We start from the raw sequence: 26,832 nt of genomic DNA on the forward strand, positions 1-26,832 counted from the left end.
AAAAAGGTAATAGATAGGCAGAATAAAAAGATAGTAAAATTCAAGTAAAGGAACAGAAAACCGAAGAAAAAAGAGAAAAGAAACTCCTGTGAACTTACCAGAATAAACCGCTGCTGAGTATACACCTGAGAGGAGTAACACCGCGAGTGAAAGCAGAAGGGTAGAAAAAAGGCTAAGGTAAGAAGGAGGAGGTAAGGTCTTTCTGCGAAACAGAATAACACGAGCAAGGGGCAATGAACAAAGTTAGAAATCAACGATGATACAATGCACCGTTGTTACTGTGCGTGATGCGTATATACGCTCCGGACGCCATCTTGGTGGAAGGCTAGACCGTTGACTAGACATAGAAGGCATCCGTGCTAGGTGTATCTCCACCTATACCATAACTTCCAAGGCTGGTGCATAACACATGGCTAAACATGGGTAAGAGTGGGGGAAAAGCTCACACTCTTACCAAGTGAAAAGATAAACTCCAGAAGTCCAGCAAAGCGGCTGGGGGACTAACTAGGTGAGGGAAATTAGCCATAAAATGAGAATTCTCCCTAACAGCGTCCCATTGGACTCAATGGGAATAGGGAGGACGGGAGCACCATTCATAAATGGTGCCGGTGCATCCGTCAAGTTCTGCAAGCAAGTACCTTTTACCCCACCAGGTCAGACCTGGTGGGCGGAAAGGCACCCGCTCGCAGAACTTGTAGTTTGCCAGTCCGGAAACAACGATACCGGCAAGCTTACCGGTACCGTTGTTTCCGGACCAGCAACCTTATAATGGCCCCCATATATTTTGCCTTTCGCAAGTTGCATTAATAGCATGTTTTTTTCTGCTTTTGTCTTTGTTACTATCATCACAAGACATTCCATCTCGGTGTCCTCTGTCACTTGACAAAATCCTTGTTCCTAAAAGCTTCTGTACAGTGTAGAAATATTTGACCATAGCACATCAAGTGGCCATTGACTCCATTGAGCCACAATGAATGCTTTGTTGTAATGTGTCTATCTTTCCCATCTCCCTGGCATGCTGTTCAGGATGTTTGTTTGCATGTATGAGGTAACGAGGGCTCAGAGTATGGTATGTCCTGTGAGTGCGCTGCTTTCCCTATTTTGGCAACCTCTGAAGCCTGAAAGTAGATGCATGGAGGCTTGACATGCGGCCAACTTTGCACCAGACCTGCATATGAACTTAACTGGTGCTGTTAAATCTCAGTTACCAGTTTAATGGTATCCACTACAGAATAATTGCTCATTTTACTATAGCCAATATGATAGCTCAGTGGGTAGAGCGCGTGCTGCTGTGATGTGTGTGTGAGATCTGCAGGTTCGAATCTCAGCAAGTCCATCTCAGCCTTTCATCCTTCTTAGGTCGATAAATGAGTTCCAACAGAGGCTGGGTGATATTGTATGCATATTTGTTCTATTAAAAAGAGCTTAAGCGTAAGTGCTATACAATACCAAATTATCATTTGGCCTTGGATGTCTGCTTGCATTCACAGTAATTTGACAATATGGATCTATACACACAGATACTAATGATAAGTATGGTGATCCATTCGTGTATGAAATGTATATCACATTAGTGAAATTAAATCATAACCATATTTTTCATAGTGTACTTAGGAACAATGCTATTTGATGCCACTTCCTGTTTTGTCAAGGGGTTAAAGGTCATGCTTAATCACTTCTCAGGATGTCACTTTGGTGTGGGGTCAAATGACATCACTTACGGTGATGTCATCAGAGGTCAATGTTCATGAGGCCCCTTTTTTGAGGCAAGAGGTGGCCCACTTTTTTGGGGTGTCTGGGCCTATGGGTCACTTTTTTTTGGGTGTTTGTGTCTATTTTTTGTCCCAATCCGACCCTGCATACTGCCCTGGTGTATTTTCTTGCCTCCCTAACTCCTTAGTCCTAACCATTCTCTTGGTTGTTCTGCTGATCACTTCTCCGCCCTGCTCCGCCCTTCCTTTCCCAACTCTCCCCTACCTTCTCTTATCCATTCATTGGCCACTATCCTGCTTCCCGGCACTCCCACCACCATCCCCTCCTTCCCATTCCCTCCTCTCCTGCCCACTTCTGCTTCCATTCCCTCCTCTCCTTCCCACTTCTGCTTCCCATTCCCTCGTCTCCTGCCCATTCACTACTCTCTGCTTGCCAATGTCCTGCCTCCTAGCACCCCCTCTGCCACCCACACTTCTCTGCTCTATCACCCCTTTCTGACACAGGCGGCCTTACTTTTAAGAACCGCATGCCCTGCCATCTTTTTTTTTTCTTGCACCACTCCCCCTCTTCCTCAATGACCACGGAACCACCCACCACACTGTAAGGCAATTTACCCAAAGCTTGTAAACCACTTGGTCTTGAGGCTGTTAAATTGGGCATCATTAACTTGCATGATCTTGAAACCTATCAGCAGATGGATTCCATCTCAACCAATTAGAATGTTCCGAATGCAGTCTATAATCTCTGGTTTATCTCTTCTGCCAATACCAAACGTTCTGATTTGAGGAACAGCCTAAAAGCTTTAATTTCCCTGTCTATCCATAAGCTCGTGGGGGGTGGGACCTCATCACTTGGATAATGACCTTGGCCTGAATTATCAGCTCAGTCGTCATCCAATAACCTCTGTGCGGGTCTTACCCCCACTCATGATCCCTCCTTCACTCTTAAGTTATATGAGGCAGGAGAATTTGAGACACGGCAGAAATGTCAGCTTTGTATATATGTTTTTTTTATATATTGTATTCGTTTTTTATTACATGCCTAATACCACACCTGGGTTCGGTTTCTAAGCGCGGATCCGGGCTTCGAACCTATGTTGCTCTCCGTGGACTTGTTTCCAAGACCAGTGCGTTGCCCCTGTGCTATCGTCGTTCACCAATCGTGGCTATTGCTTCTAGTTATTATTGGTTGTTGCGGGGCGCTTCTTCTTTTCCAGCCACAGTTGTTGGTGACATTGCTGAGCTTTTCGCCATCTCTCATAAAATGATTGTCTTTCCACTGCACCTCCAATGCAAGGTGTATCTCTTCTAGCTTATGCCATGAGATGCCCCTCTTGGCAGTGCCCACACGGTGACTGGCAGGTGCCTGCCCCTTTGCCTGCTGTCCCACCATGAGCAGCGGAAGGGAGTGCGGGGCGCGGGGGGAGGGGGGGGTTCACACCCGCGGCTGATGTGAAACCCTCCCAGACATTCTGGAGTTCTCAGCGCAGCAGCTTCTGAACTTTGCCTGATGTGTGTGTTTCTGGCCAGGAAAGAAGCCTGGCGCCGGCTGATGCTGCAGCAGATAGGACAACCCCACGTGACAGGGGGAGAGGCCAGTCACCGAGGGGAGGAGGGGGGAGGCGAGGGAGAGAAGGGCCAGGCTTCTAGGCAGGGGCTGGCCGGAGATCCTCGGCCGGGAGTCCCGAGAAGCAGAGCTGCAGGCTGGGTGTGGGCCCCCACCCACAGAACCCTCTATGACAGTGCAGGCTCATGACTGCCAGGAAGGAGCCAGGGCCAGGGCTGTACCAGGGACCATTTGGAACAGCAACAGACCCAGGACTGCCAAGACCCAGCAAGGCCAGGAGCAGTCAGGGCCAGGGTGAAGCCTGAAAACCGCTGGAGCATCAGCAGACCCAAGACTGGCAGGAGCGAACAAGAAACGAGCGGACCAGGACCGAGCCAGGCACTAGTACCAGAGCCTGAGCTGCCTGGACAAGACAGCGGCAAACCAGGGCTGCCATGACCAGGTGAAGCCAGGCACCCTCTGGGACCAGAGCAGACCCAAGACAGCCAGGACCGAGCTAGGCACCAGCAGACCAGGGCTGACATGACCAGGTGAAGCCAGTCACCCTCTGGGACATCATCAGAGCCACGACTGCCACGACGGAGCCAGGCACCAGCAGACCCAGGGCTGCCATGACCAAGTGAAGCCAGTCACCCTCTGGGACCAGAGCAGACCCAAGACAGCCAAGACCGAGCCAGGCACCAGCAGACCCAGGGCTGTCATGACCAGGTGAAGCCAGTCCCCCTCTGGGACCAGAGCAGACCCAAGACAGCCAAGACCGAGCCAGGCACCAGCAGACCCAGGGCTGCCATGACCAGGTGAAGCCAGTCACCCTCTGAGACCAGAGCAGACCCAAGACAGCCAAGACCGAGCCAGGCACCAGCTGACCCAGGGCTGCCATGACCAGGTGAAGCCAGTCACCCTCTGGGACATCGGGAGACCCAAGACAGCCAGGACCGAGCCAGGCACCAGCAGACCAGGGCTGTCGTGACCAGGTGAAGCCAGTCACCCTCTGGGACATCATCAGAGCCAAGACTGCCACGACGGAGCCAGGCACCAGCAGACCCAGGGCTGCCATGACCAAGTGAAGCCAGTCACCCTCTGGGACCAGAGCAGACCCAAGACAGCCAAGACCGAGCCAGGCACCAGCAGACCCAGGGCTGTCATGACCAGGTGAAGCCAGTCCCCCTCTGGGACCAGAGCAGACCCAAGACAGCCAAGACCGAGCCAGGCACCAGCAGACCCAGGGCTGCCATGACCAGGTGAAGCCAGTCACCCTCTGAGACCAGAGCAGACCCAAGACAGCCAAGACCGAGCCAGGCACCAGCTGACCCAGGGCTGCCATGACCAGGTGAAGCCAGTCACCCTCTGGGACATCGGGAGACCCAAGACAGCCAGGACCGAGCCAGGCACCAGCAGACCAGGGCTGTCGTGACCAGGTGAAGCCAGTCACCCTCTGGGACATCACCAAGACTGCCAGGAGTCGGGCTTTTGACAGGCACCAGCAGCACATCGAGAGCATCAAAGGCCAGGGTGACGTCAGGGACATTCTGAACCAGGAGTAACCGCAATACTTCATGGACCAGAGCCTGCAACGCCTGGCTAGGATACGCTATCTGACTCGCCGGCCTGACCCCTAGGGATACCTGCTCCATTTGTCCTAGCCTACGTCTCTCGGTGAAGGGGGTGCCAGCCTGCGACCCCTCGCCTCCCGGCTCTAGGTAAGAAGGGCGAAACCTCCTACCATTGCTGCCCAAATACTCCCTCTTCCACTTGTGACGGCAGAGCCCTTACGGGGTGTCTGGCGGGATTCCTGCCAGTTTAGGAGCCCCCGCTGCTACTGGGGCATACGCCCTGGGGGGGGGGGGGGTCTGCTGTCTTTCTCTGCTCCCACCCCCGAGTCTTGCATGGCCCGGTGCCAGGCAGGGATTCACCGTGAACCTCTTCCCCTAGTCACACTCTGGTGCCGTGCCCATAATCGTTTGCCCCACCCATGGGTGCCGGTCGGGTTCTCTACCCATTGCTGCAGCCCAACTCTGCCAGCCTGCACTGGCTTTCCAACGCACCTCTGCTCCCTGTACCCCACCACAACGCTGCACCTCATCCCTCGGTGTCTGTCAAGATTTCCCCAAAACACTCTACGCTGTCTCTGGTGTCTGTCAGATTCCCCCCCCCCCCAAACAGTCTAAACCGTGGGTGTCAGACCGCCTCCCCTATCACACTAGACCCCTCCCCTCATTATCTGTCACATCACCCACGGCACTCCAGCAGACACCCGGGTGTCTGTCAGATCCCCCTGCACGCTTTACTTTACCACTGCGTGTCTGCCAGAATCCCCCCCCCCCTCGGCCGTGCTTGTCTGCCAGGTCTCCCCTCACAGTGTAGCTCAGACCTGGGCGAGTGTCAGCCCCCACTTACAATCCCCCCCTCCCAACCCCCCCTCCCGCCCCGATGTCTCCTTGCTCCACCGGCCACTAACGCGCAGTTATCTCCCTGCCTTTCCATGCCATATTCGCACTGAAAGGGGAAGGGGGTGTCAGGCTGACGGTGCTTGTCAGCTCGAACTGATCACAGATAAAGCCGCCCCCCCCCCTCCCCACAGAGCATACATTTCACCCTTTCCAAGTAGGCGACCGGTCACGCTCCCCCTGCACCCCCCACCCTCGCTCTTCCTCGCAGGAGGGCGGGGGGGTTGTTCGCTGAGTGCGCCCCAGCAGACTGACTGGCACGTCCGGAATGTATGCGAAAGTGCCAGATTAAACATGGAACTCTCAATGCCAACCACAGACTGCGCACACTGCACACGAGGTCTGCATATGCCACACACTGCGGATACTGTAACGACTGCATCACGCCCCCGGCCCCACTTACACAACAACCAGGACCTCCCCTCGCTCCCGTAAAACCCCACCCCCAGCCTTTCTCCCTGCCGCCACTGTCCCATCCTCCACAAGGACCCGGGACTTCGACACCGTTTGCAAAACCCAAACTATTTCCCCGGATCCGCCGAAATTAGATCCGGCTATAAAAACGGAAGACGCACCATTTGAAAGGAACAGCAGCAGGTTGTGCTGTTCATGTTTCTATGTATGCATTTCTTTGCACGCGTGTTCGCTATGTTCGTGCAGCCTGTTCACCAATGCAGAACCCCGCAGCGCGACGCTCTCGGGCGGCAAAGGGCGCACTTGCGTTTAGCGTGAAAATGTCCTGTCTGCAAAGCTCGGACATAACGGCGGCTTCTTATCAGCAGCCAAGCACACTAACATAGTCGCTTCAAAGTTTCCTTTCACACATTGTCACTGGTGTGGACGCAGAAGCCATTGCAGCACGCGGAAGTGCATGCGTCACAATGGCGCCTTGGCGCTGGAAATATCGCGTTGACCTCCGCCGCCCCCCTGCTCCACCACTCCCGCTCTCACCCCGTTCTGTTTTAAAACGTCAGAGAAGTCCAAACAGCAGCGCCTTTGCCCCCCACACCCCATTTACTTTTTTGGTAACATTAGTGGTTAAAGGCTTTTTAACACATGCACATAAGAAAATAAAACTGCAGGACCATTACAGAGGCAGGAAACCCATCTATTAGAGCTCTGTCCAGGCTCTGTTGGGCAAAATACATGCAAGCCTCCTCATTTGCATATGGACTGCATCAACAGAAGTGACTTCACAGAAAAGGACATTGCAAGGAGCATCATCAGTCTTTGATACTTGGAGGCACCATGGAAGTGACATTAGAATAAGTTGCCATAAATAAAGCAAGTGCAAATAACTTTGCGGTGCAAAACTCCGCAATTACACTATTATTACACATGGAACAACTCTATAGTCATTCCTTTTATAAGAGCATGCTATATTAACACAAGCTATGAAGTGAATCACTTACAGAGATGCAGATAAGACACGGCGAGATTAAATGATTTGCCCAGGATCACACACTTTGGTTAAATGCTGGAAACGAGAAGTGGACAATTTAAGCAATTGAACACATCTTTCCAGGTTTCCTTGACATAGATATTTACTAAGGTTTTGCTTTCCATATGGTGTGCTTAAATAATGTTTTATATATAGCAACGCCTTGGAAGCAAAGCATAATAAACTAGACTTTCACAATAAACAAACTTTGCACTATCTTCATAGAAATATGTTGAGCAATAAGTGTATGGCTTTAGTTGTATTCTCCCCATCCTGCATGCAAAGTCACAATAGCATCAGGCAGGTAAATGTGAGCATAACAAATCTCCCTTTGGGTTGAAAAGCCACAGTCATTATGTCATAGAGCATGCAACAGTATGCACCCTTCTGATCACCCCCATTCACATTTCTTAAGGCACAAGAGTCCCTGCTAATAGCCGCCCCCCCCTCACTCACATATCCATCCGTCTTCCTGTCTATTCATCCATCTATCTCCTTCTGCCTGTCAATTAATCCATCAAACCCTATGGGTGTGGAGGGTTTACTGAAATGTGCAAATGTCTCCAAAAGCGTGGATGGATGAATGCGTGGATGGATTGCAAGCTAGACAGTCATGGGGTTAGCACTTTGGGCCTGATTCATTGAATGTTTTGCACTGTGCAAAGTGAGTTTGCACTGCCAACAAACACCCCGATTCATGCAACAGTGCAAAGTGTCTTTTTGCCGTGCAAAGGCACTTTGCACGGCAAAAATACACTTTGCACTGCTCCGTGAATCAGGGTGGAGCAGTGCAAAGTGTATTTTTGCTCTGCAAATTGACTTTGCACGGCAAAAATACACGTCGCACAGTTCCACGAATCGGGGTTTGTGTGGGAAGTGCAAAGTCATTTTGCGCCGTGCAAAAAATGCCATGAATCAGGTCCCTTGTGTATACTTATTTGTACGCATGCACATATGAATGGCTTGATTTCTACACACTTGTGTGTTTATACACAAAGGCATTCACATCTGTGCAAGGGGACACATACATACACTGAGATAGTATCTACATACACTATATATATATATATATACAAACGCACGCACAGACACACACACACCGCGAGAGCTTCATGACGGATTCCTCCCGTTGCTATGCGCTGTAAAAAAACGTATTTTACTTCACGGTCTGTATACACTTCAAAAAGGGGAAGGGCTGGGATGGGCCTGCTGCATTCATCCAAACACGTGCTTGACACGCTGAGCTATCTTCTCGGTGCGTCATTTTGTAGTTTAGTTTCCGCGCGTGTTACTCAAGTCCAGTCAAAAAGCGTTTAGTAAAGAAAACAGCAATACACGAGTCAACGTGTGCACGGGTAACGCCGACATTTAAATATAGCGGTGTACATATTCCAGCCGCTGCTCTGCGACGTCTACATCACGTCGGTGCATTGCAGGGGTGTGGGGGTGAGCTGCACTCACCCGGGAGACTTTCGGTTTTCTGTTTAAAAGTGCATCCCTTTTTGATGTTAAAATCCCCGCCCGCGGTTGAGTTGTGGGGTCTGGTGATGAGATTATCCGTCCATACCAGAGGCCGGCCCTAATTCCATCAGAGTGGGTTCCGCCTTCATCTTCGCTGGCTGCAAACGGGCGTCCAGGTCACTTCGACCCCATGTTTGTTGGTGTTTCAGTTCAAAGAGTCCCATTGTTGGGAAATTAGCAGCACAAAGGAGGGGTGGTCGGGTTTGCAGACAGACACACAAACACACACAGTCTGGGGGCAGCGCTGGGTGGGTCGCGAGTCCCTCGCCAGCAGCGCCTCGAGGCAAGCCTCTAACCGCGTTATCTGCTCTGTCATTATACCAGGGACCGCCTGAGCATCTCTCGTTTTGTCTTTTCTGCTAGGTGCCAAGAGACATCCACCCAGAGAGGGGAGGAGACGTCCCGGAGTGAAACTTGGAGGGCGTGAGGCGAGGAGGGCAGTCGCCTGTGGGTTTCATTAGCACCCGTGCACGCCAGCCGTGGATTACTGCTTAAAATAGCCACCTCGCAAAGTTCTGGGCCCTGTGTGGGAGAAGCGACCCCACTGCGGGGGGCGCAGGAAGAGCCCGGGTGTGGGACACGAGGATTTGCCACTGCACCTGCCAGGAACCCCTCTCCAGTGACGGCGTTGGGTTTGGCGAGCACCCAAGCTCCGAGGATCTGGGGCGCGGCCACGTGAGCGCAGAGGGCGATTTTGCCAGAAACAGCCCCCTCGGTGTGTGGAGGGCCCACATCGCTTAAACTACACGTGGGGGCCCAGCCGAGCTGGCAGTTTTACCCCTACACCGGGCAGAGGGCTGCGGGGGCCCAACCAGCACCTGTGCCCTGAGCTAAGAAGATATTGGACCCAGCCAGACAAGAGTAACTCCACTGTGATCAGAGGGGCCCAGCCTGGCACAGCCCACTCTGCTGTAACGAAAGGGGAAGGGGACTCTACGGGGGTGACCTTGGGGTGAGGAGTGGGGAGCAGACACAAGAACCCGGGACCTTCCTGGAATGACATCTCTACTTTGAGGAGTGGGCTCAGGGGAGAGGCCCAGGAGTGAGAGGAGCAGTATTGACCTGGATCTGGGCTACATGGACCCGGGGCCTTCCCTGGCAGGATTACCCTCTCTGTGAGGAGACGGACCCAGACGAGAGGCCCAGGCGAGAGGCCCAGGCGAGAGGCCCTGCCTCCCACAAGGGGCTCGTTTAAAGACGCGGGACTCTTACTGCAGGACATCCTTGGTTTGAGGAGTGGGCCGTGATTTGAGCTACCAGGGCCCTTCCCGGAAGGAGCTTCTCCTATGTGAGGAGAGGGGCCCTGTGGCCCAAAAGAGACTGATACAGGGGCCGGAAACCCTGGAAGCGTCACCCCCCCTCTGAGGGCCCGGCTGTGGGTTTGAGGACCCCTCTGTTGGCAGGGATGTATCAGGGCCTGTCCATGGCTGCGAACCACGGCCCCCCGTCCTACGAGGGGCCCGGGAGCTTCATGCACAGCCCCTCCGCCGCCTCCCCGGTCTACGTGCCCACCACCCGGGTGCCCTCCATGATGTCCAGCCTGCCCTACCTGCAGGGCGGCGGCTCCTCGCAGCAGGCGGCCTCCGGACACAGCGTGTGGGCGCAGCCCGGCTCCGAGCCTCCGGTCTACAGCCCGGGCCCCTCCGGCCCCTCGCGCTTCCCCTTCGCCTCCAGCCCCCCCATCAGCGCGGCCTCCTCCCGGGAGGTGGCCTACGGCAGCCCGCTGGCGCTCTCCACCGGCGGCCGGGACCAGTTCAGCCGGGGCCTGGCGGGGTCCTACCCCAGCCCCTACCAGGCCTATGTGGGCCCCGACATGGGCAGCCCCTGGACCTCGTCCCCCTTCGAGAGCTCCGTGCTGCAGAACCTCCAGAGCCGGGGCAACCCCGGGGGCGGCCGGCACCCCAACCTCGGTAAGGACGCGCCTCATTATTCCTCTTAGTGCGAGAGTCTGGTTCTGTAGTTAATGTTATCATCACTTGTGTTGTTGTTGTTGTTATTATTATTATTATTATTATTATTGTGATGTCAGTTCATTGTGTTTTATTGTTGTTGTATTGTTATTGTTTGGAAGACGCGTGTTATATTAATAATAGCATCCATCTATGGCAGCGTGGCTGCGAGTGTTATGAATGACAACAACGATGATAGTAAAACTAGCCTTGTTATTAATGTTATGACAAGCATTAATACGCATGTCATTATCGTTCTGTTTATCATGTTCCTACCGTTATTACTTTTATTTAAGTAGGTATTACCATCATGATAGCAATAACCATATGATGGTGATCAGTGTATGCTCTATTATTCTCGCCAGTATTGCCACTAGCCCTCTCATACAGTGTAGTATTTACTTATTTTGCCATTTGTAAAGCGCCCAGAACCCTGGGGCAACTAGGCGCTGGTGTTTACATTATTTAATTGTTGTATTAATATTGCCGCTCGTGCCGTGAGGATATTAGGAACACAAAACAATAGGCGGCGTTTCTCCTGTTAAATCTATTTATTTTACGGTTGCTAATACGTTATATGTATTACTACTCACGCCGCGGCTGTGCCTGCTTTTATTGCCTGCTTTTATTATTAGTACTCACGCCGCTGCTGTGCCTGCTTTTATTATTAGTACTCACGCCGCTGCTGTGCCTGCTTTTATTGCCTGCTTTTATTATTAGTACTCACGCCGCTGCTGTGCCTGCTTTTATTATTAGTACTCACGCCGCTGCTGTGCCTGCTTTTATTGCCTGCTTTTATTATTAGTACTCACGCCGCTGCTGTGCCTGCTTTTATTATTAGTACTCACGCCGCTGCTGTGCCTGCTTTTATTGCCTGCTTTTATTATTAGTACTCACGCCGCGGCTGTGCCTGCTTTTATTGCCTGCTTTTATTATTAGTACTCACACCGCGGCTGTGCCTGCTTTATTGTTAGTACTCACGCCGCCGCCGTCCCTTCTTTTGTTATTAGTCACTCCTGCAGTGGGAAAGTGCAGCGCTTGCATGTGTGTAACGAGACCTGCGGGGTGGGGGGGGGGGGTTCGTGTGTTTCCTTTCCCTAACTGGGCCTAGAAGGGGCCTGCCCACTTCTGCTTCGAGGCGCTACACGGCGCATTGGTCTGGCTGTATCGTTGCGGTTCTGATTCGCACTCAGTGGCGTGTGGCGCCGCTTCCCCAGGCACGGCTCCAGTGCGCGGAACTGGCCGCAGGGAGCTCAAGGGGAGAGAGGGGGGGGGGGGTCGCTGGTGCAGAACTGGGGCACATCGTTGGGCGCGAGGAGCTATAGTCCTTTGCCCGCACCACGTGTACTGCGGAGTGATGGCATTGCTCACCCAGGCTCTACACCGCATCACATGCATTCGCAATAACCTAAGACTACACCTCTAAAGCAAGAAGGACCGGGGCCGGCTTTAGAGAGTGTTCCCCACTGGAAGCGCTGTTGGAAATCATGATCCATTGGATATATGATAAGTCGTTTATAACGCGCCTGTACACAAGTGTTTAGCGCTTCGTGTTTCTTTTTGAGCTGCTTCAGTTGTGTCTAAGTACAGCCTCGCCAAGCGTAAAATGGGAAAAAAATCAACATACACGTAACTAAACACGCAGAAAGAGACGGCCCACACACAAACATATTCAAGAGATCCACTACCCGTTGGTCGTGGTTGTGTATTTACAGGCCTTAAAGCACACACACGCCACCTTCCCCATAATAACACACATCTTTTTCTATAAAAAAAGACAAAAAGCCAGCGCATTCTATTCCTGACGCATCGCGACCGAAACCTGTAGAAAAGAATGCACAACTGCCACACACGCTTTTGTATCCGCATGTGCGTTTATCGCAGATTTACGCATGAATGAAATCATGTCGATTTATCTAGGCACGTCCTTTTGGAGATTCTGCAGCTCTTAACACTGATGCCAGAGACAGCGGGCCTGGTTCATGGCATTTTATTGCACGGTGAAAAGTGACTTTGCACCGCAAAAATGCACGCGGTACTGCTCCATGAATCAGGATGTTTGTCGGCAGTGCAAAGTCACTTTGCACCGTGCAAAAAAGTCCATGAATCAGGCCCTTGGTCGGTACATTGGTAGCTTAGGCGTTGCAGTCCCTGTCTGCGAGAATGCGTTTTAAATGCGCATAGGACAGCCCCAGCAGAGGTGCCGACGCGGGGGTCGCCGCCGGGCCACGGAAAGCTCGTGCCGCCGCCGCCGCCGCCGCCGCCGCGAGGCGTCCAGCGGCCGGGCAGCGCGACCTTCAGTTGGCGAGTTTCTCTCCCAGCAACATTGAAGTTTTTTCTGCAGCGATGCAAGGTGGAAGAGGGGACGCAGAATCCGGGAACATATTGGGTGGCGATTGCTTTGCTGGCAATTCGCTTTCATGTTTGGGGTACAGTGCGCTCCTTGATTCATTTGGGCCAGCCACCTCATTTGAAGCCGAAACTAACACGCGCGCCTATCGAAGGAACCAAATCTCACCCACGTTCTGGCAAGGCGGGGCGTGCTGGGGGGTGCATCATGGTTCCCCAAAGTGCCTCCGAGACTGATCCCAGACGCATCAGTTCAGCAAGAGTGAGTCTGGCCTGAGAAGGGAGAGAGCATTAGACATGCAAAGACACCCAGATGTATAGATAGGTCTAAGGGTTATATGCAGAACCTATAGGTACCCAGACATGTTGGCAGACAGGCACCCAGGAAGGTATGCACACGCATAGACAGGCAGATGGCAAAAGGCCGATTATGCCTTCTCTATGACTCCACTGCCATGCTTGCCGTACTTCCCTTGGGGCCCAGGGTGTATCTTGCTTCTGTTTTCCACTGCCATACTTTCCTGCCATGTACCCCACGGGCAGAGCCCACTCACCTGCATCCCGCTCAATAAACACTACTTGATTACACACCCAAAACACGCATCACTTCATCCAATAGAATACAGAACCCTTCGGACTCTCCTGCTCCCCTGACAATCTGTCGCGGCACCCATTTCACTCGCCTGATAACTATGGGTTGCTGCTGGGCACCCAGCCACCCTCGTTCTGCATAAAAATGCACCCACACATTTTAGGAATCCTTTCCCCACCTCTTACATCTCTGGCTACGGTCTGTCTGAAGGGCGTTGAACCCCACAGTGCTTCAAGGCCAAAGCAATGGCTGCAGGAGCTATGCAAGTGACATCTGACATAACATAACATTTTGCTAACTCCTTTGGAAGGAACGGCTAGCGACACAAAACGAACGGGCTAGGCCTTTAATAATCAGATTTTTTCTTAATCTTCAACCCTATTTCACACTCATTTGAGGCCTTCGATTGACAAGGGAGTTACTTATAGACAGTGGCGAAAAGGAAGGTCGGGGGGTCAAAAGGATGTATTGCACCAACCCTAAAAACAGCAGCTTCAGTCGTTGTACAAGTTATAATAATTCATAATAATGTGTTATTTATATAGCGCTTTTATCCAAAGCACTTAACATAGGTTACATAAGTTATGAATAATATTAATTAATAATATATTTTGTATAGTGCTTCATGCCGAATCACCACTAAGAGCTTTAAAAACGTGATATCATCACCCAAGGTCATTATACTCTATTAGTTGCAATAAGACGGAAACTTGGGCCTGCGGGCTACTCGCAGATCTCTGAAGCTTGAGGACTCGCTCATCTGATATCAAGGACATTTCACGCAAATGAAGAAAGGAACTGCGTGAGACCGCATTTATCACAACTGTTCTACATTATTGCCCTCACACCCGGGCCAGTGGACTGGCATATACCAGCAGAACGAGCTTTAATGCCGCTAGAACATTTCACTCCCTCTTGAACAGGCGGAGACAGAGGCGAGGGATTAGGCTGTTGGCATAGAATGTACTTCTGCCAGCCAGTATGTGCCCCATGCCACCCTCTTCTTTGGCGCTCTCTGCATGCCAATGTTCTAGTGTCCTTCTGTGCGTATGTAGGTAGGTGCTGGTTTGTGTATTGTGCAATCATAGCTGTGAAGCAACGCAGCACTGTACACCACCAAGGGCAAACAGTGAGAGGTTACATGTAACATGGCTACCACTAAAAGGGCCGGCATTTGCGGTCACACTTAGGCGGGTGAGACAGAGGGTTGCAGGCAGGGGATGTCCAGAAAAAATAGGCAAAGTCGGACACTGCGGCGGGTGCGACACTTTCTTCACAGATTCTAATAATTAGAAAACTAACTTACAATAAGAAAAACATGTATAGCACCATAGTTGCGGGAACGCATCGGGGTGCTACGCCGCCCCTCCCCACTTCATGTAAATGACAGATGAAGCAAGACAGTGGTCTTAGTTGTATAGTGACCAGTGCCAGAGTGAGAGTAAACGTCTGAGGGCCTTTTAAATCTCAACTCATACATGCTGGCCCTACTGAGCAGAAGACAGTATGCTGGGATCATCAGAGGGACTGTGGGAAGTGTAGGGGTGGGGTGTAGGTGAGGTTAGCAAAAACGGTGTTTGTTGCATGTCAAAAAATCAAAAACTAGTAGCCCTTGGACTAACAAGCTTTCATTAATTTCTCCAGAGACATCATGTATGTATTTAATTATTAGTATTTTCAAAGCGCTCACAAAGCCCAAGGGCATCAAGGCGCTGTTACAGGAATATGTCTTAGTTGCGTATAAAATATGCGCTTTTAATGAGCTTAAAACCCAAAGGTTTCTAAGCACGGACCCGGGGATCGAACGCGTGCTGCTATGCTTCATCTTGCTTCCAAGGCGAGCACGTTGCCACTGAGCTATCCTCCTGGGACAATAAACATCATCATCGTCATTATTATTACTATTATTATTATGATGATGATGTTGTGGTTTCTGTGCCGCGTGTCGCCTGCCACCCATCTCCCAGAACACACCCCTGCCCTGTGAATGACATTTGTGGGGTGGCACTGCTGGGGCCATAAATCCAAGTCCGCTCCTCAACCTTCCCCTCGCCAGGCAAGGTTTGGAAACAAGCAGGATCGCGGCTAGCAGGACTAGCGAGATTTGCTTCACCCACATGCCTCATTTAGAGAAAGGTATTTTTTTCGGGCCTAGGGATAACGTTGGGGTGGGGCGACACAACAAAAGGGATCGAGATATGGGGCTAAACAAAAGCAACCCCCTCCCAATCAGAGGTAATTAGCAGGCCTGGGTTGACACAAGTGGCTCATTTGGCGCGGACACCAATGGACGCGTTTTCCTTCAAAATACCTCCTTGTTTACACCCTTCATCCAGAGACCCTGAAGAGGCGCCCATCCCCTCTCAAGCCTGGCGCCGGCACACTGCCCGTGGCAGGTGCGGGGCCTGTCCTTGACACGGGGCCGTGCAACGGGCGAACTCAGCCGCGGGGACAGGCAGGGCCTTCAAAATGGCGGCCGAGCTGCCGCCTCCTCCTCCTGCGCCATGACAGCCCGGGGCAGGGAGGCCCCAGGGTGCACCGCGGCGGCAGAGGGGCTCAGGGGCCCAGGCCGGGGCGGGGAGGCCCCAGGGAGCACCGCGGCGGCAGAGGGGCCCAGGGGCCCATCCCGGGGCTGGGACGCCCAGGGAGCACCGCGGCGGCAGAGGGGCCCAGGGGCCCATCCCGGGCGGGGAGGCCCAGGGAGCACTGCGGCGGCAGAGGGGCTCAGGGGCCCATCCCGGGGCAGGGAGGCCCAGGGAGCACCGCGGCAGCAGAGGGGCCCAGGGGACCAGGAGCCAGGACCAGGCCTGCCTGCCTTCAATGAATGCGCTCCTCTGGTTCATTAAACAAGCCTCGAAGCGAAAAAACCGACTAACAGATATCGCTCCCTTTGATAACATGTCCTTAGCTATGTTTATGTCAAATGAGGGCAAGAGTAGCCAATAAGAATTACACCAAGACTCGAACAATACGTATTAGTATTATATCAGAAACTATATTAAAATTACATCAATAATAACAATAATGTATTAATACGAATTGTCATAATAGTAGTTATATAAATACATATAATAATAATAATGAAACCCAGACTGGTAATTCTATTATTGTTGTCTATACAAGCAAATGCCTTCTGAATTTACAGGCACCATGCTCTCGTATTCTATGACGTAGTTTGTACACTTACGCGACATGTTTAAGAATATTCGTTTTTGGAAAGGTTAAACACTGCTGAATGGCCAATCAGAGGCAGACCGACCTCCAGTGCTTCCATTGACGCTGGCCGGGGTGCCACTGTTCCCCGAGAAATGACGTCAGCCATTTTCCTAGCGTTTCTGTTATTGCTCATTTCAATACACACCCCGTCGAAGAAAGTTGCACTCATTTGGCCTGATTTACCAAAGGCGTTTTTCAATGAGTAAGTCCCATTGAAAAGCGCTTTGTAAATCGGGGCCCATTGTCATTATGACCGGCGAACAGGAACATTGGACTCCCTATAAAGACCTCACCCAGGGCTTTTAACGAACCCGGGTTCAATTGGAACACGAGACGACACTGGTCACCACAGGCCAGCGTAGGCGCCCTCACACGGGCGACACCGCCCGCACACACGCGCACGTGTTATGTGCGAGTTATCCGATATGGGCACGTACTACATTGTAGCTATGTTAGGTTAGTGCAATTTATTCCGCCCTCTTCTGCCCTGTGCACTGTTTCTAGGCGCGCTGGGCGGTCTGATGGGGGGGAGGGGGGTTGAGGGCCAGGGAGTAGGTTAGTAGCGAGGGGCATGTTCCAGCGACAACAAAAATATCACGATGTTCTAGCGTAAAAGAAAATGTTTTACTTTTTTTTGTTGTATAATGACACAGTTTTAACCAATCCCCTTAACCTCTCCCGGTGTTTAGTGGCCCATGGCTGTATTTAAAAAAAGGTAAACTGGCATCAACCTCAAACATAGATATACAGACCCAACACCCGAAGGAAGCCCCCCAGACTAGCGCCGAGCGTCTCGGGAATTAAAGATAACTTCACAAAATAAAAGAGCCGCTCCTTTTTTCTATTTTCCTACAAAGCATTACCTTTCAGGCAGCTAAGTCGGCTTTGGTCTAAGGGTTGCTGTGAGAAATTTGTGACAAACACGCCTTTCTCATGCATAATTGTAGATGCTAAGTGCCAAACTGTCAGCCTCGTTGCGTGTCCAGTTAGTGGCCGGCTTTAAATAGGGGGCATTTACGGGGGTAATATTGTGTTGCTCGAGAAGAGACTCCTCTGCTGGCGGGGAAGGGAGCACGAGTCCCGCGAGCAGCAGATGCAGAGGTCAGCAACATGCAGGTGTTAGCTACGGAAGCCTGGAGGAAAGTTTACTAAATCATGCATCCTGTGTTCAAGACACGGCAGCGCTGGCGCGATCGCCCGCCCGCCCGATTCACACAGGGCACAACATGTTCTCAACGGGCGACTCCCACTGAAAACGCTTATGGAACCACGCTCGTCTATGGTGCGATTCAAATGCAATGAAATAAAATAATAGAAAAATACAACAAATATGTAAAAAACATAAAGCCCACCCCCAGTGAAAAAATCAGTTTTAAAAAACAACGTATTTATTTCGTATGTGAATAACTGATGATTTCTGTGATGTACACTGCAAAAAAAAGCATCTCCAGGCGCTAGAAGATGTATTCAAGAGGACAGTGAGAAAAACAACTCGCAATAGTGAAGAGAGTAAATCAGGTGGTCTATAAGTGATTCAGAAGTATCAAAGAAGACAGGAAATTATAGATCAGATCGCCTCTAGGCACTACTGCCGCATCCAACAGAGTAGAAAGCAGAAGCTTGCATCATCAAGAGGCACTACAGTTCCAAGAGGTAGAAAGCAGAAGCTCAGATCATCAAGAGGCGCTACAGCTCTTAGAGGTAGAAAGCGGAAGCTCAGATCATCAAGAGGCGCTACAGCTCCAAGATGTAGAAAGCAGAAGCTCAGATCATCAAGAGGCGCTACAGCTCTTAGAGGTAGAAAGCAGAAGCTCAGATCATCAAGAGGCGCTACAGCTCTTAGAGGTAGAAAGCGGAAGCTCAGATCATCAAGAGGTGCTACAGCTCCAAGAGGTAGAAAGTGAAAAGCTCAGATCAACAAGAGGCGCCATAGCTCCAAGAGGTAGAAAGCCTCAGATCATCAAGAGGCACTACAGCTACAAGAGGTTAGAAAGCAAAAGCTCAGATCCTCAAGAGGCGCTACAGCTCCAAGAGGTAGAAAGCAGAAGCTCAGATCATCAAGAGGCACTACAGCTTCAAGAGGTTAGAAAGCAGAAGCTCAGATCCTCAAGAGGTGCTACAGCTCCAAGAGTTAGAAAGCGGAAGCTCAGATCCTCAAGTGGCGCTACAGCTCCAAGAGGTAGAAAGTGAAAAGCTCAGATCAACAAGAGACGCCATAGCTCCAAGAGGTAGAAAGCCTCGGATCATCAAGAGGCACTACAGCTTCAAGAGGTTAGAAAGCAGAAGCTCAGATCCTCAAGAGGCGCTACAGCTCCAAGAGGTAGAAAGCAGAAGCTCAGATCATCAAGAGGCACTACAGCTTCAAGAGGTTAGAAAGCAGAAGCTCAGATCCTCAAGAGGCGCTACAGCTCCAAGAGTTAGAAAGCGGAAGCTCAGATCCTCAAGAGGCGCTACAGCTCCAAGAGATAGAAAGCAGAAGCTCACATCATCAAGAGGTGCTACAGCTCCAAGAGGTAGAAAGCAGAAGCTCACATCATCAAGAGGTTCTAAAGCTCCAAGAGGTAGAAAATGGAAGCTCAGTGCATCAAGAGGTGCTACAGCTCCAAGAGGTAGAAAGCGGAAGCTCAGATCATCAAGAGGCGCTACAGCTCCAAGAGGTAGAAAGCAGAAGCTCAGATCATCAATAGGCGCTACAGCCATATCCAAGAGGGGAGAACGTGGAAGCTCAGATCATCAAGAGGCGCTACAGCTTCAAGAGGTTAGAAAGCAGAAGCTCAGATCCTCAAGAGGTGCTACAGCTCCACGAGGTAGAAAGCAGAAGCTCAGATCATCAAGAGGTGCTACAGCTCCAAGAGGTAGAAAGCAGAAGCTCACATCATCAAGAGGCGCTAAAGCTCCAAGAGGTAGAAAATGGAAGCTCAGTGCATCAAGAGGTGCTACAGCTCCAAGAGGTAGAAAGCGGAAGCTCAGATCATCAAGAGGCGCTACAGCTCCAAGAGGTAGAAAGCAGAAGCTCAGATCATCAATAGGCGCTACAGCCATATCCAAGAGGGGAGAACGTGGAAGCTCAGATCATCAAGAGGCGCTACAGCTTCAAGAGGTTAGAAAGCAGAAGCTCAGATCCTCAAGAGGTGCTACAGCTCCACGAGGTAGAAAGCAGAAGCTCAGATCATCAAGAGGTGCTACAGCTCCAAGAGTATAGAAAGCGGACACTCAGATCATCAAGCAGCAAAACAGCTATACCCAAGAGTGTAGAAAGTGGGAGTTCAAATCATCAAGCAGCTCTACAGCCATATCCAAGAGGGTACAAAACAGAAGATTAGATCACCAAGAGGTGCTACAGCTCCAAGAGGTAGAAAGCGGAAACTCAGATCATCAATAGACACTACAGCTCCAACAGGTAGAAAGCGGAAACTCAGATCATCAATAGACACTACAGCCATATCGAAGAAGGTAAAACAACAAAGCGCAGATCATCTATTGGTGCTTTAGAGACATCAAAGGGGGCAGAAAGATATAGATCTGATCACGTCTAGGAGCTATCGAGCTATCAAAGAAGTCAGCACTACATCGATCAGATCATCTTTAGGTGCTACGGAGATATCAACAAGCGCTAGAGCAGATCCTCACTCGGTGCTACAGGGGTAATGAAGTGGGTAGGAGTAGATACCTCACAGCATACTAGTGAAAAGGGTAGAAGGTGGCGTATCAGATCCAATCTGAGAAGCTTAGAGAAATCAAATAGGGTAGAAAAAGCTAGTGAGATATTAAAGAGGGTGGAAAACCGTAGTTCATATTTCCTCTAGACATTTCATAGATATTGAAGGAAGTTGAGATATTTAAACGAGTAGGAAAACAAAGACCAAGTAGACTCTAGGCACTATAATGATATGAAAGAATGCATAATGTAGATGATTGGGTCTCTGCTTAGTGCTACAGTGCAATGATAGATGTCCGGAATCGATGGATTAGTTCACCTCCAGACACTTGCAGAGCGGGCAGTAAGCAATAGACTAGAAAACCTGCAAGCGATTGGAGAGCCAACCACAAGGGGAGAAAAAGGCAGATCAATTCCTCACTGTGCATTTGTTGAGTGATCCAGGAGGGCTCGCAGAGGTGGATCATATCCACCCATGAGCACATGTAGAGCCATCCAAGAGAGTAGGGCTGCATGTATCATATCCCCTCTGTTGTCTTGCAGAGCTATACCAGAAGATGGAAGTGATGGACTTAAATCTTCTCTTGATGCTGGAGAAGCTATCGTAGAGAGTTGGAAGAGAGGGATCCCGTTAACTCGAGGCACTTCTAGAGACCTCCAAGGGTTGATGGATCCCATTATCTTAAGGCACTTCTAGCATTCTCCAAGGGGTGATGGATCCCATTATCTTGAGGAACTTCTAGCGTTCTCCAAGGTGTGATGGATCCCATTATCACGAGGCACTTCGAGTTTTCCAAGGAGTGATGGATCTCATTGTCTCGTTATTATGAGGCACTTCTAGAGTCCTCCAAGGGTTGATGGATCCCATTATCTCGAGCCACTTCTAGCGTTCTCCAAGAGGTGATGAATCCCGTTATCTCGAGGCACTTTTAGAGTTCTCCAAGGTGGGATGGATCCCATTATCACGAGGCACTTCGAGTTTTCCAAGGAGTGATGGATCTCATTGTCTCGTTATTATGAGGCACTTCTAGAGTTCTCCATGGGATAATGGATCCTATTATCTCGAGGCACTTTCACGTTCTGAATGCTCACAAGGCCTAGTAGGATCGCCTCTTTCCTCTTCATCAGTTTTATTTCTATTTGCCTTTTGTCCCCATGTTACCTCCCCATTTTGCCCTGTGGGCGCTTTGAAACACAATTTCTTGTATAAGCGCCTTACAAATGCACAATAAATAAATAAATACATTCCATCCATATTCTCCTGAAGAAGGTACCTGCCAATGAAACGTTGGTAGAGGAGGTTTCATGAATGAACCCCACCCAGCAACCCCGTTAGGGCAAATTTTGGCCTTGCTGAACTACAGCAGTGCACATGGGGGCATGCCTCAGGTGGAAAGTGAACACACGAGACAAGTATCTTTTTGAATGCCAAACCGCCCACAGTTCACCATCACAGCAAATATAAATGCACTCCAAAAATGTGAAATGTTTCCAATATACACAGTTATCAATAATCAACATATATTTACAAAACTTCCTACTGGCAAGAGGTCCGGGTGGATGATGGCTCTCCGCCCCACTGGGGTGTCGCATGGTGGTGAGACCCTGTCCCCCCCCACCATGCCCTATGTGGGGGTGTTATCGGGAGGCAGACCCCTTTCTTGCAGAGCCCAGCTGCCCCCCGGTACCTCCACCCCAGCTCCTCCACAGGGAGCCTCCTTCCAGCTCTGGAGACCCCAGAAAGGGATCTCATTTTCCCCATGGTCCTCCCCCTACTTGCCACAGGGGCACGGACCCCCCAGTCCGTGCCCCGCGCCCCAAACGCACAAAAAATCTTATCACGGCAAAAAAGTTCTGAAATAACAGTTCCATCCCGTGCTGGGATAAATGCACCCCATCCTGGTGACAAGTTCCCCAGCCCCTCAACAGCAACCCCGGCCGTTCTCTCACTCTCTGCTCCATCGTTGTTATGAAAGAGTGTCCCACGTCCCACACCACTGGTTTTGCCATCTCCTTCCTCAAGAAATGGACAGAAGAACAGCACGTTAGTCATCTCACGGCATACCACCATCTTATTTACATTTTGTACAGAATCAGCACCCCTACTCATCCCCTCGCCCTTCTAACACAATATGTCTGGCCTGATGTAGCCTTTATATCCAGTGCCCCATTGCCTTGATCTGTCCTACACCATACGCGTAACCTGCGGCCATGGTGGCTGCCCCAATTCTAGAGTGTGGGGGCAAATCACATTCCCCAAGCCCTGATTTCTCCAGTGCTTTCTGAAAAACCTTCTTGAACTGGTAACTGGACAGGCAAGACCCATCCCTGTGTAAGAACAGCAGGCCTTACTGGTCCCCCCTGAACGCCAGGTATACCCGTAACCTCCCCACTGGGCAGATATCTGCTGTGGTATGTACTGACATGGTCACCCTGGCCCCTTTTCCCTTCTGGTCCGTTTTTGACTTTCTTACCCATATGTGGGCCAGTCCACCCCACCCCTGCTTTGAATGATAAGTCATCCATGGACAACCCTCCCTCAAGGGCGGTTGTGCCCATGGTCAGTTGTGGCTGCCCCCACCTCCTCCTCAATCCTGAAGGCACCAAAAAGTGTGGTGTCAAAAACAGCCCTGAACAGAGAAATTTCCCAATCATCTCTGCACATGTCCCCCAGTACCCATACTATTGCTGTTAATTTGTACGGGTCTAATGGCCTCCTACTATCCCTCCCTGGTACCACTGTGCTCTTCCTGCTGGATAATGCCTTTTTGATGGCAAAATCAGCGGATTGTGGGGACCTTGAAACACTTGTGTGTAGGCGCATTATAAATGCTATATCATATCATACCTTCCTTGTAATCCTGCAAAAAACCCAATGGCTGCCATCTTTTTTCTGGCCATCTCTATTATTATCCCCTTTGCTTGAATTCTCCAAATCCTCTTTCGTAAGCCCTTTATGTCTTTTTCGACAATGAGACCACTATCAGGTAGGCTAAGTCCGGGCACTAAGTTCCCGTGGTGTCTCAGGGAATGAAGACATCGCTAGATTTGCCCCTGGTAACCATCGCTGGAATTCCTGCAGTTTAATAAGGCACAAAGCATCAGCCGTATTGTTGAGTACACCTGGTACATTTTTAGCCTGAAAGTGCATATTTCCCTTCAAACATAGTAACACCAATCTCTTGAGTAATCTAAGCAACATTGGGCACGCCGTCCTCTGGCTGTTAATTGAGCGGACCGCAGACATGCTGTCTGACCAAAAAACAACATCTATTCCCCTCAACTCATTACCCCAAATAGTTAATGCCACTATGATTGGAAAAAGCTAGTAAAACGTTATGTTTCTGCAGAGGCTGTCCTCCTTCCAGCTGTCTGGCCACTGTTGTCCACACCATTTATTGCCCAGGATGGCCCCGAAGCCTACACTCCCTGCTGCATCAGTGAACTAGCCCAACTGGCCGTTGTTCTCAATTTCCTTTAGCCAAACCTGTGCTCTGTTGAAATCCTTCAAAAAGTATCCCAAATTAGCAGGTCTTGCTTTTGCTCTTTAAAGAACCTGGCTTGGTAATGGGTTTTTGTCATCCCTGACATAGCCCCTGCGATGGACCAAGAGAAGAGTCTCCCCATAGGAATAATTCTGAGTGCAAAGTTCAGTTGTCCCACCAGACTCTGAAACTGCCCTTAAGTCCCCTTCCTAGCCCTCAAACAACCAGATACCACCTCGCTGAAGTCATTCACCTTGTCCCCTGAGAGGCAGGATTCGCCCTTTGCACTTTCAATGCCCAGAAAACACAGAGAAGACATGGGGCCCTCCGTCTTCTCTGCCGCAGTGGTACCCCCATTTTTTTCTGCCACTTCCTGAAAGGTTTTTTGTGTATTTTTCGAATTCCTCTGTGCCCCCTTGCCCTATAAGCAGGACATTGTGCAGGTAATGTTATACCTGTGACCCCTTACGTTCCTTTTTTGTCAACCATTCCAGAAACATGCTGAATGTCTCGAAGTAAGCACATGAAATAGAGCACCCAAATGGGCCAGCACTTGCCATAATAGAAGGTCCCCTCTACCTGAAACCCTACGAAATGTTAGTCTTCTTGGTGAACCGGCAGGAGCCGGAAGGCCGCCTCAATGTCTACTTTTGCCAGTGGCACCCCCTCTCTCTCAACTGTGTTATTGCGGAATCAAAGGAGGCATACCCAATCGAGCACAGATCCTCATTGATAGCATAATCTACCGAAGCCCCCTTTGGAAATGATACGTTTTGGATCAACCTATACTTCCCTGGTTCCTGTTTTGGAACAATACCTAAGGGGGAACAAACCAGCCCCCTCAGTGGTGGTGATGAGAACAGACCTGCAAAGCTCCCCAGTTTAATCACCTTGGCTTCTTTTTCCATCAATATTGTTGGTTGTGTCCAGGCCGACCTCTAGTTTTCAGGCATTGGGGGGGCTGAAGGGGAGTGAACCCCTCTACCGGTATCCAGAGACCTTCTGAATATCCTTCCACTAACAATGTTGTGTCTCCCCCCTGTGGGTATCCATTTACCCAGGCCCTCAACACATTAACACGCACAGGCGAGAGTAGGCCCACCGGTGGTACCCGAGCCCCCGTTCTTATTTGTGCTCCTTACTGCACTTGATGCATTTGTTTTCCCTGTGCCCCGACACCCCGCAGAATGAGCACACATGCTTACATTTACAGACCAGCCTTGCACAGGAGGATTTGTTTTATGGCCGACATGCCCCTTTTTTTGTCCCCACCTCCCGCGCCGTTCCAAAAGGTCTGAGCCGGCCTCACTGACGTTAAACCTTTGCTGCTGGATGGTCGTGCTGTCATGCAACTTTCCCACAAATGCATTGCCCTACTACCCCAGTCCAATGGAGCATTTCCTGCTTTTGCATTCCTAAATCTCTCATCATCTACCAACCAAGCGCCAAATATACAATCATGATACATTGTCAAAACCAAATGGTGGTAAGACCACAGCTTTTGATGAAGCTCGGGACATTTTACCAGCAATATGGCTGCAAACATTGCGAACCCAGTTACCCAGTTAGCCAGAGATCTTTCCACAAATAATTTTTTCTCATTCCCCTCACTCTTCCCCTCCTTACTTTCTTCTATCCTTCTATAATCCAATAGTGAGAATATGTCAATATATTTCTCCTTCCATATTTTTTCTTTTGTTTCTAGAGGCACGAGCCAGGTAAGCATACCCAGTTCTGCCACCTGTATTGGGGCGGAGGCTTGCCCTGCCCGATGCCCCACCCACCCCCAGCATGGGCAAGGGCCCCGTGCTTGCAGCCATTGTATCTGCTGCCCTTGCTCCATTTCATTATTTTGCACAGGCCCCCCCACCTGTGAGTTTTCACCCCTTCTTGGCTCACCTGCACCCCCCTGTGTTCTTATCGCTGCTCCTGTGGATTTACATGCCCCTACTGCCACCCCCAGTGGGGCTGGATTTGACATCCCTGTAGCACGCTCATCCTGGGCATGCTCCCCCCTCAGGTGCTGTCCCTGGGGTTAAGTCAGACCCAACTAGAGCTGCCCAGCCATGCTGTGGAGGCCCCCCATGCCAAATCCCGTAATTACCTCTGCAGGGCCAACCCACCCCACCTCCTTGTGGACCAGACAATGAGTTTCCCCACGTGAAGCCCATCCCCTGTCCATTGTGTGTCCCCCAGGACCCCACCTGTCCTGCTGCACCATACCCCAGCAAGCCTGTGCGATGCCCCCATTTACATTGCCCAGGGATTGCCAGTGCACTAGCTGTAGCTGGCAGTAGTGTAATGTCTGCCTGTGGCTCCTGTCCCCCGATTCCTCTGCTCTGGCACTGCAAGCACTTGCTTCTCTGGTCCTGCTCACTCACCACCCTTTGTGTGGGGGCTGTCACAGTCTTACCCCCATCCTTTTTTAGAAGGGGGAAAAGCAGCTCTGGAAGCTACATTTGTTCTCCTAGGCTTTGATGGAGAGCGCCCCAGTGAGCCCCCTCCCCTGTGTCACCCCCGGTCATTGTGCTCCACTGCCACCAGAGAGGGACCCTAATACTGCCCCCAAATCCTTGCCCTGTAATATAGCAATGAAAACTGACAAGGTAGCTGGGTCCATTCCCTCAGCCCCTTTTTTCAAACGTAATGTTATTCCTTCCCTTGCTGAGGATTACCCAAAAATCCTTTTCTTGTTCCCCCTCAGTAACCCACACAATCTGCAGCAATCTGCTCTTGTTCCCTTACAAACAAATGTGCGCAATCCACGCCCCGCTCCCTGTTCCCCACTGTCCACAATTCAAAAAACATTTTTCTTGTCTTTCGTTCATGCGCTTGCGACCGAAACTATCAGTCTGACTCGCCCTGCCCAAAATACAGTTCAAAACGTATTCTTCT

General features: G+C 50.7%; 1 protein-coding gene across 1 annotated transcript in view; it reads left to right on the forward strand.

The window, feature by feature from the left end:
• Positions 1–9,835: 9,835 nt before the first annotated feature.
• Positions 9,836–26,832, forward strand: part of GATA4 (GATA binding protein 4) — a 193,940-nt gene continuing 176,943 nt past the window's right edge. The window contains exon 1 of the mRNA XM_069605733.1: positions 9,836–10,598. Within this exon, the coding sequence (XP_069461834.1) occupies positions 10,094–10,598 (505 nt within the window). The 5' untranslated portion in view covers positions 9,836–10,093. The remainder of the gene's footprint in view (positions 10,599–26,832) is intronic.

This window comes from Ambystoma mexicanum, chromosome 4p, assembly GCF_040938575.1.
Source record: "Ambystoma mexicanum isolate Mex_15411 chromosome 4p, UKY_AmexF1_1, whole genome shotgun sequence".
Lineage (NCBI taxonomy): Eukaryota > Metazoa > Chordata > Amphibia > Caudata > Ambystomatidae > Ambystoma > Ambystoma mexicanum.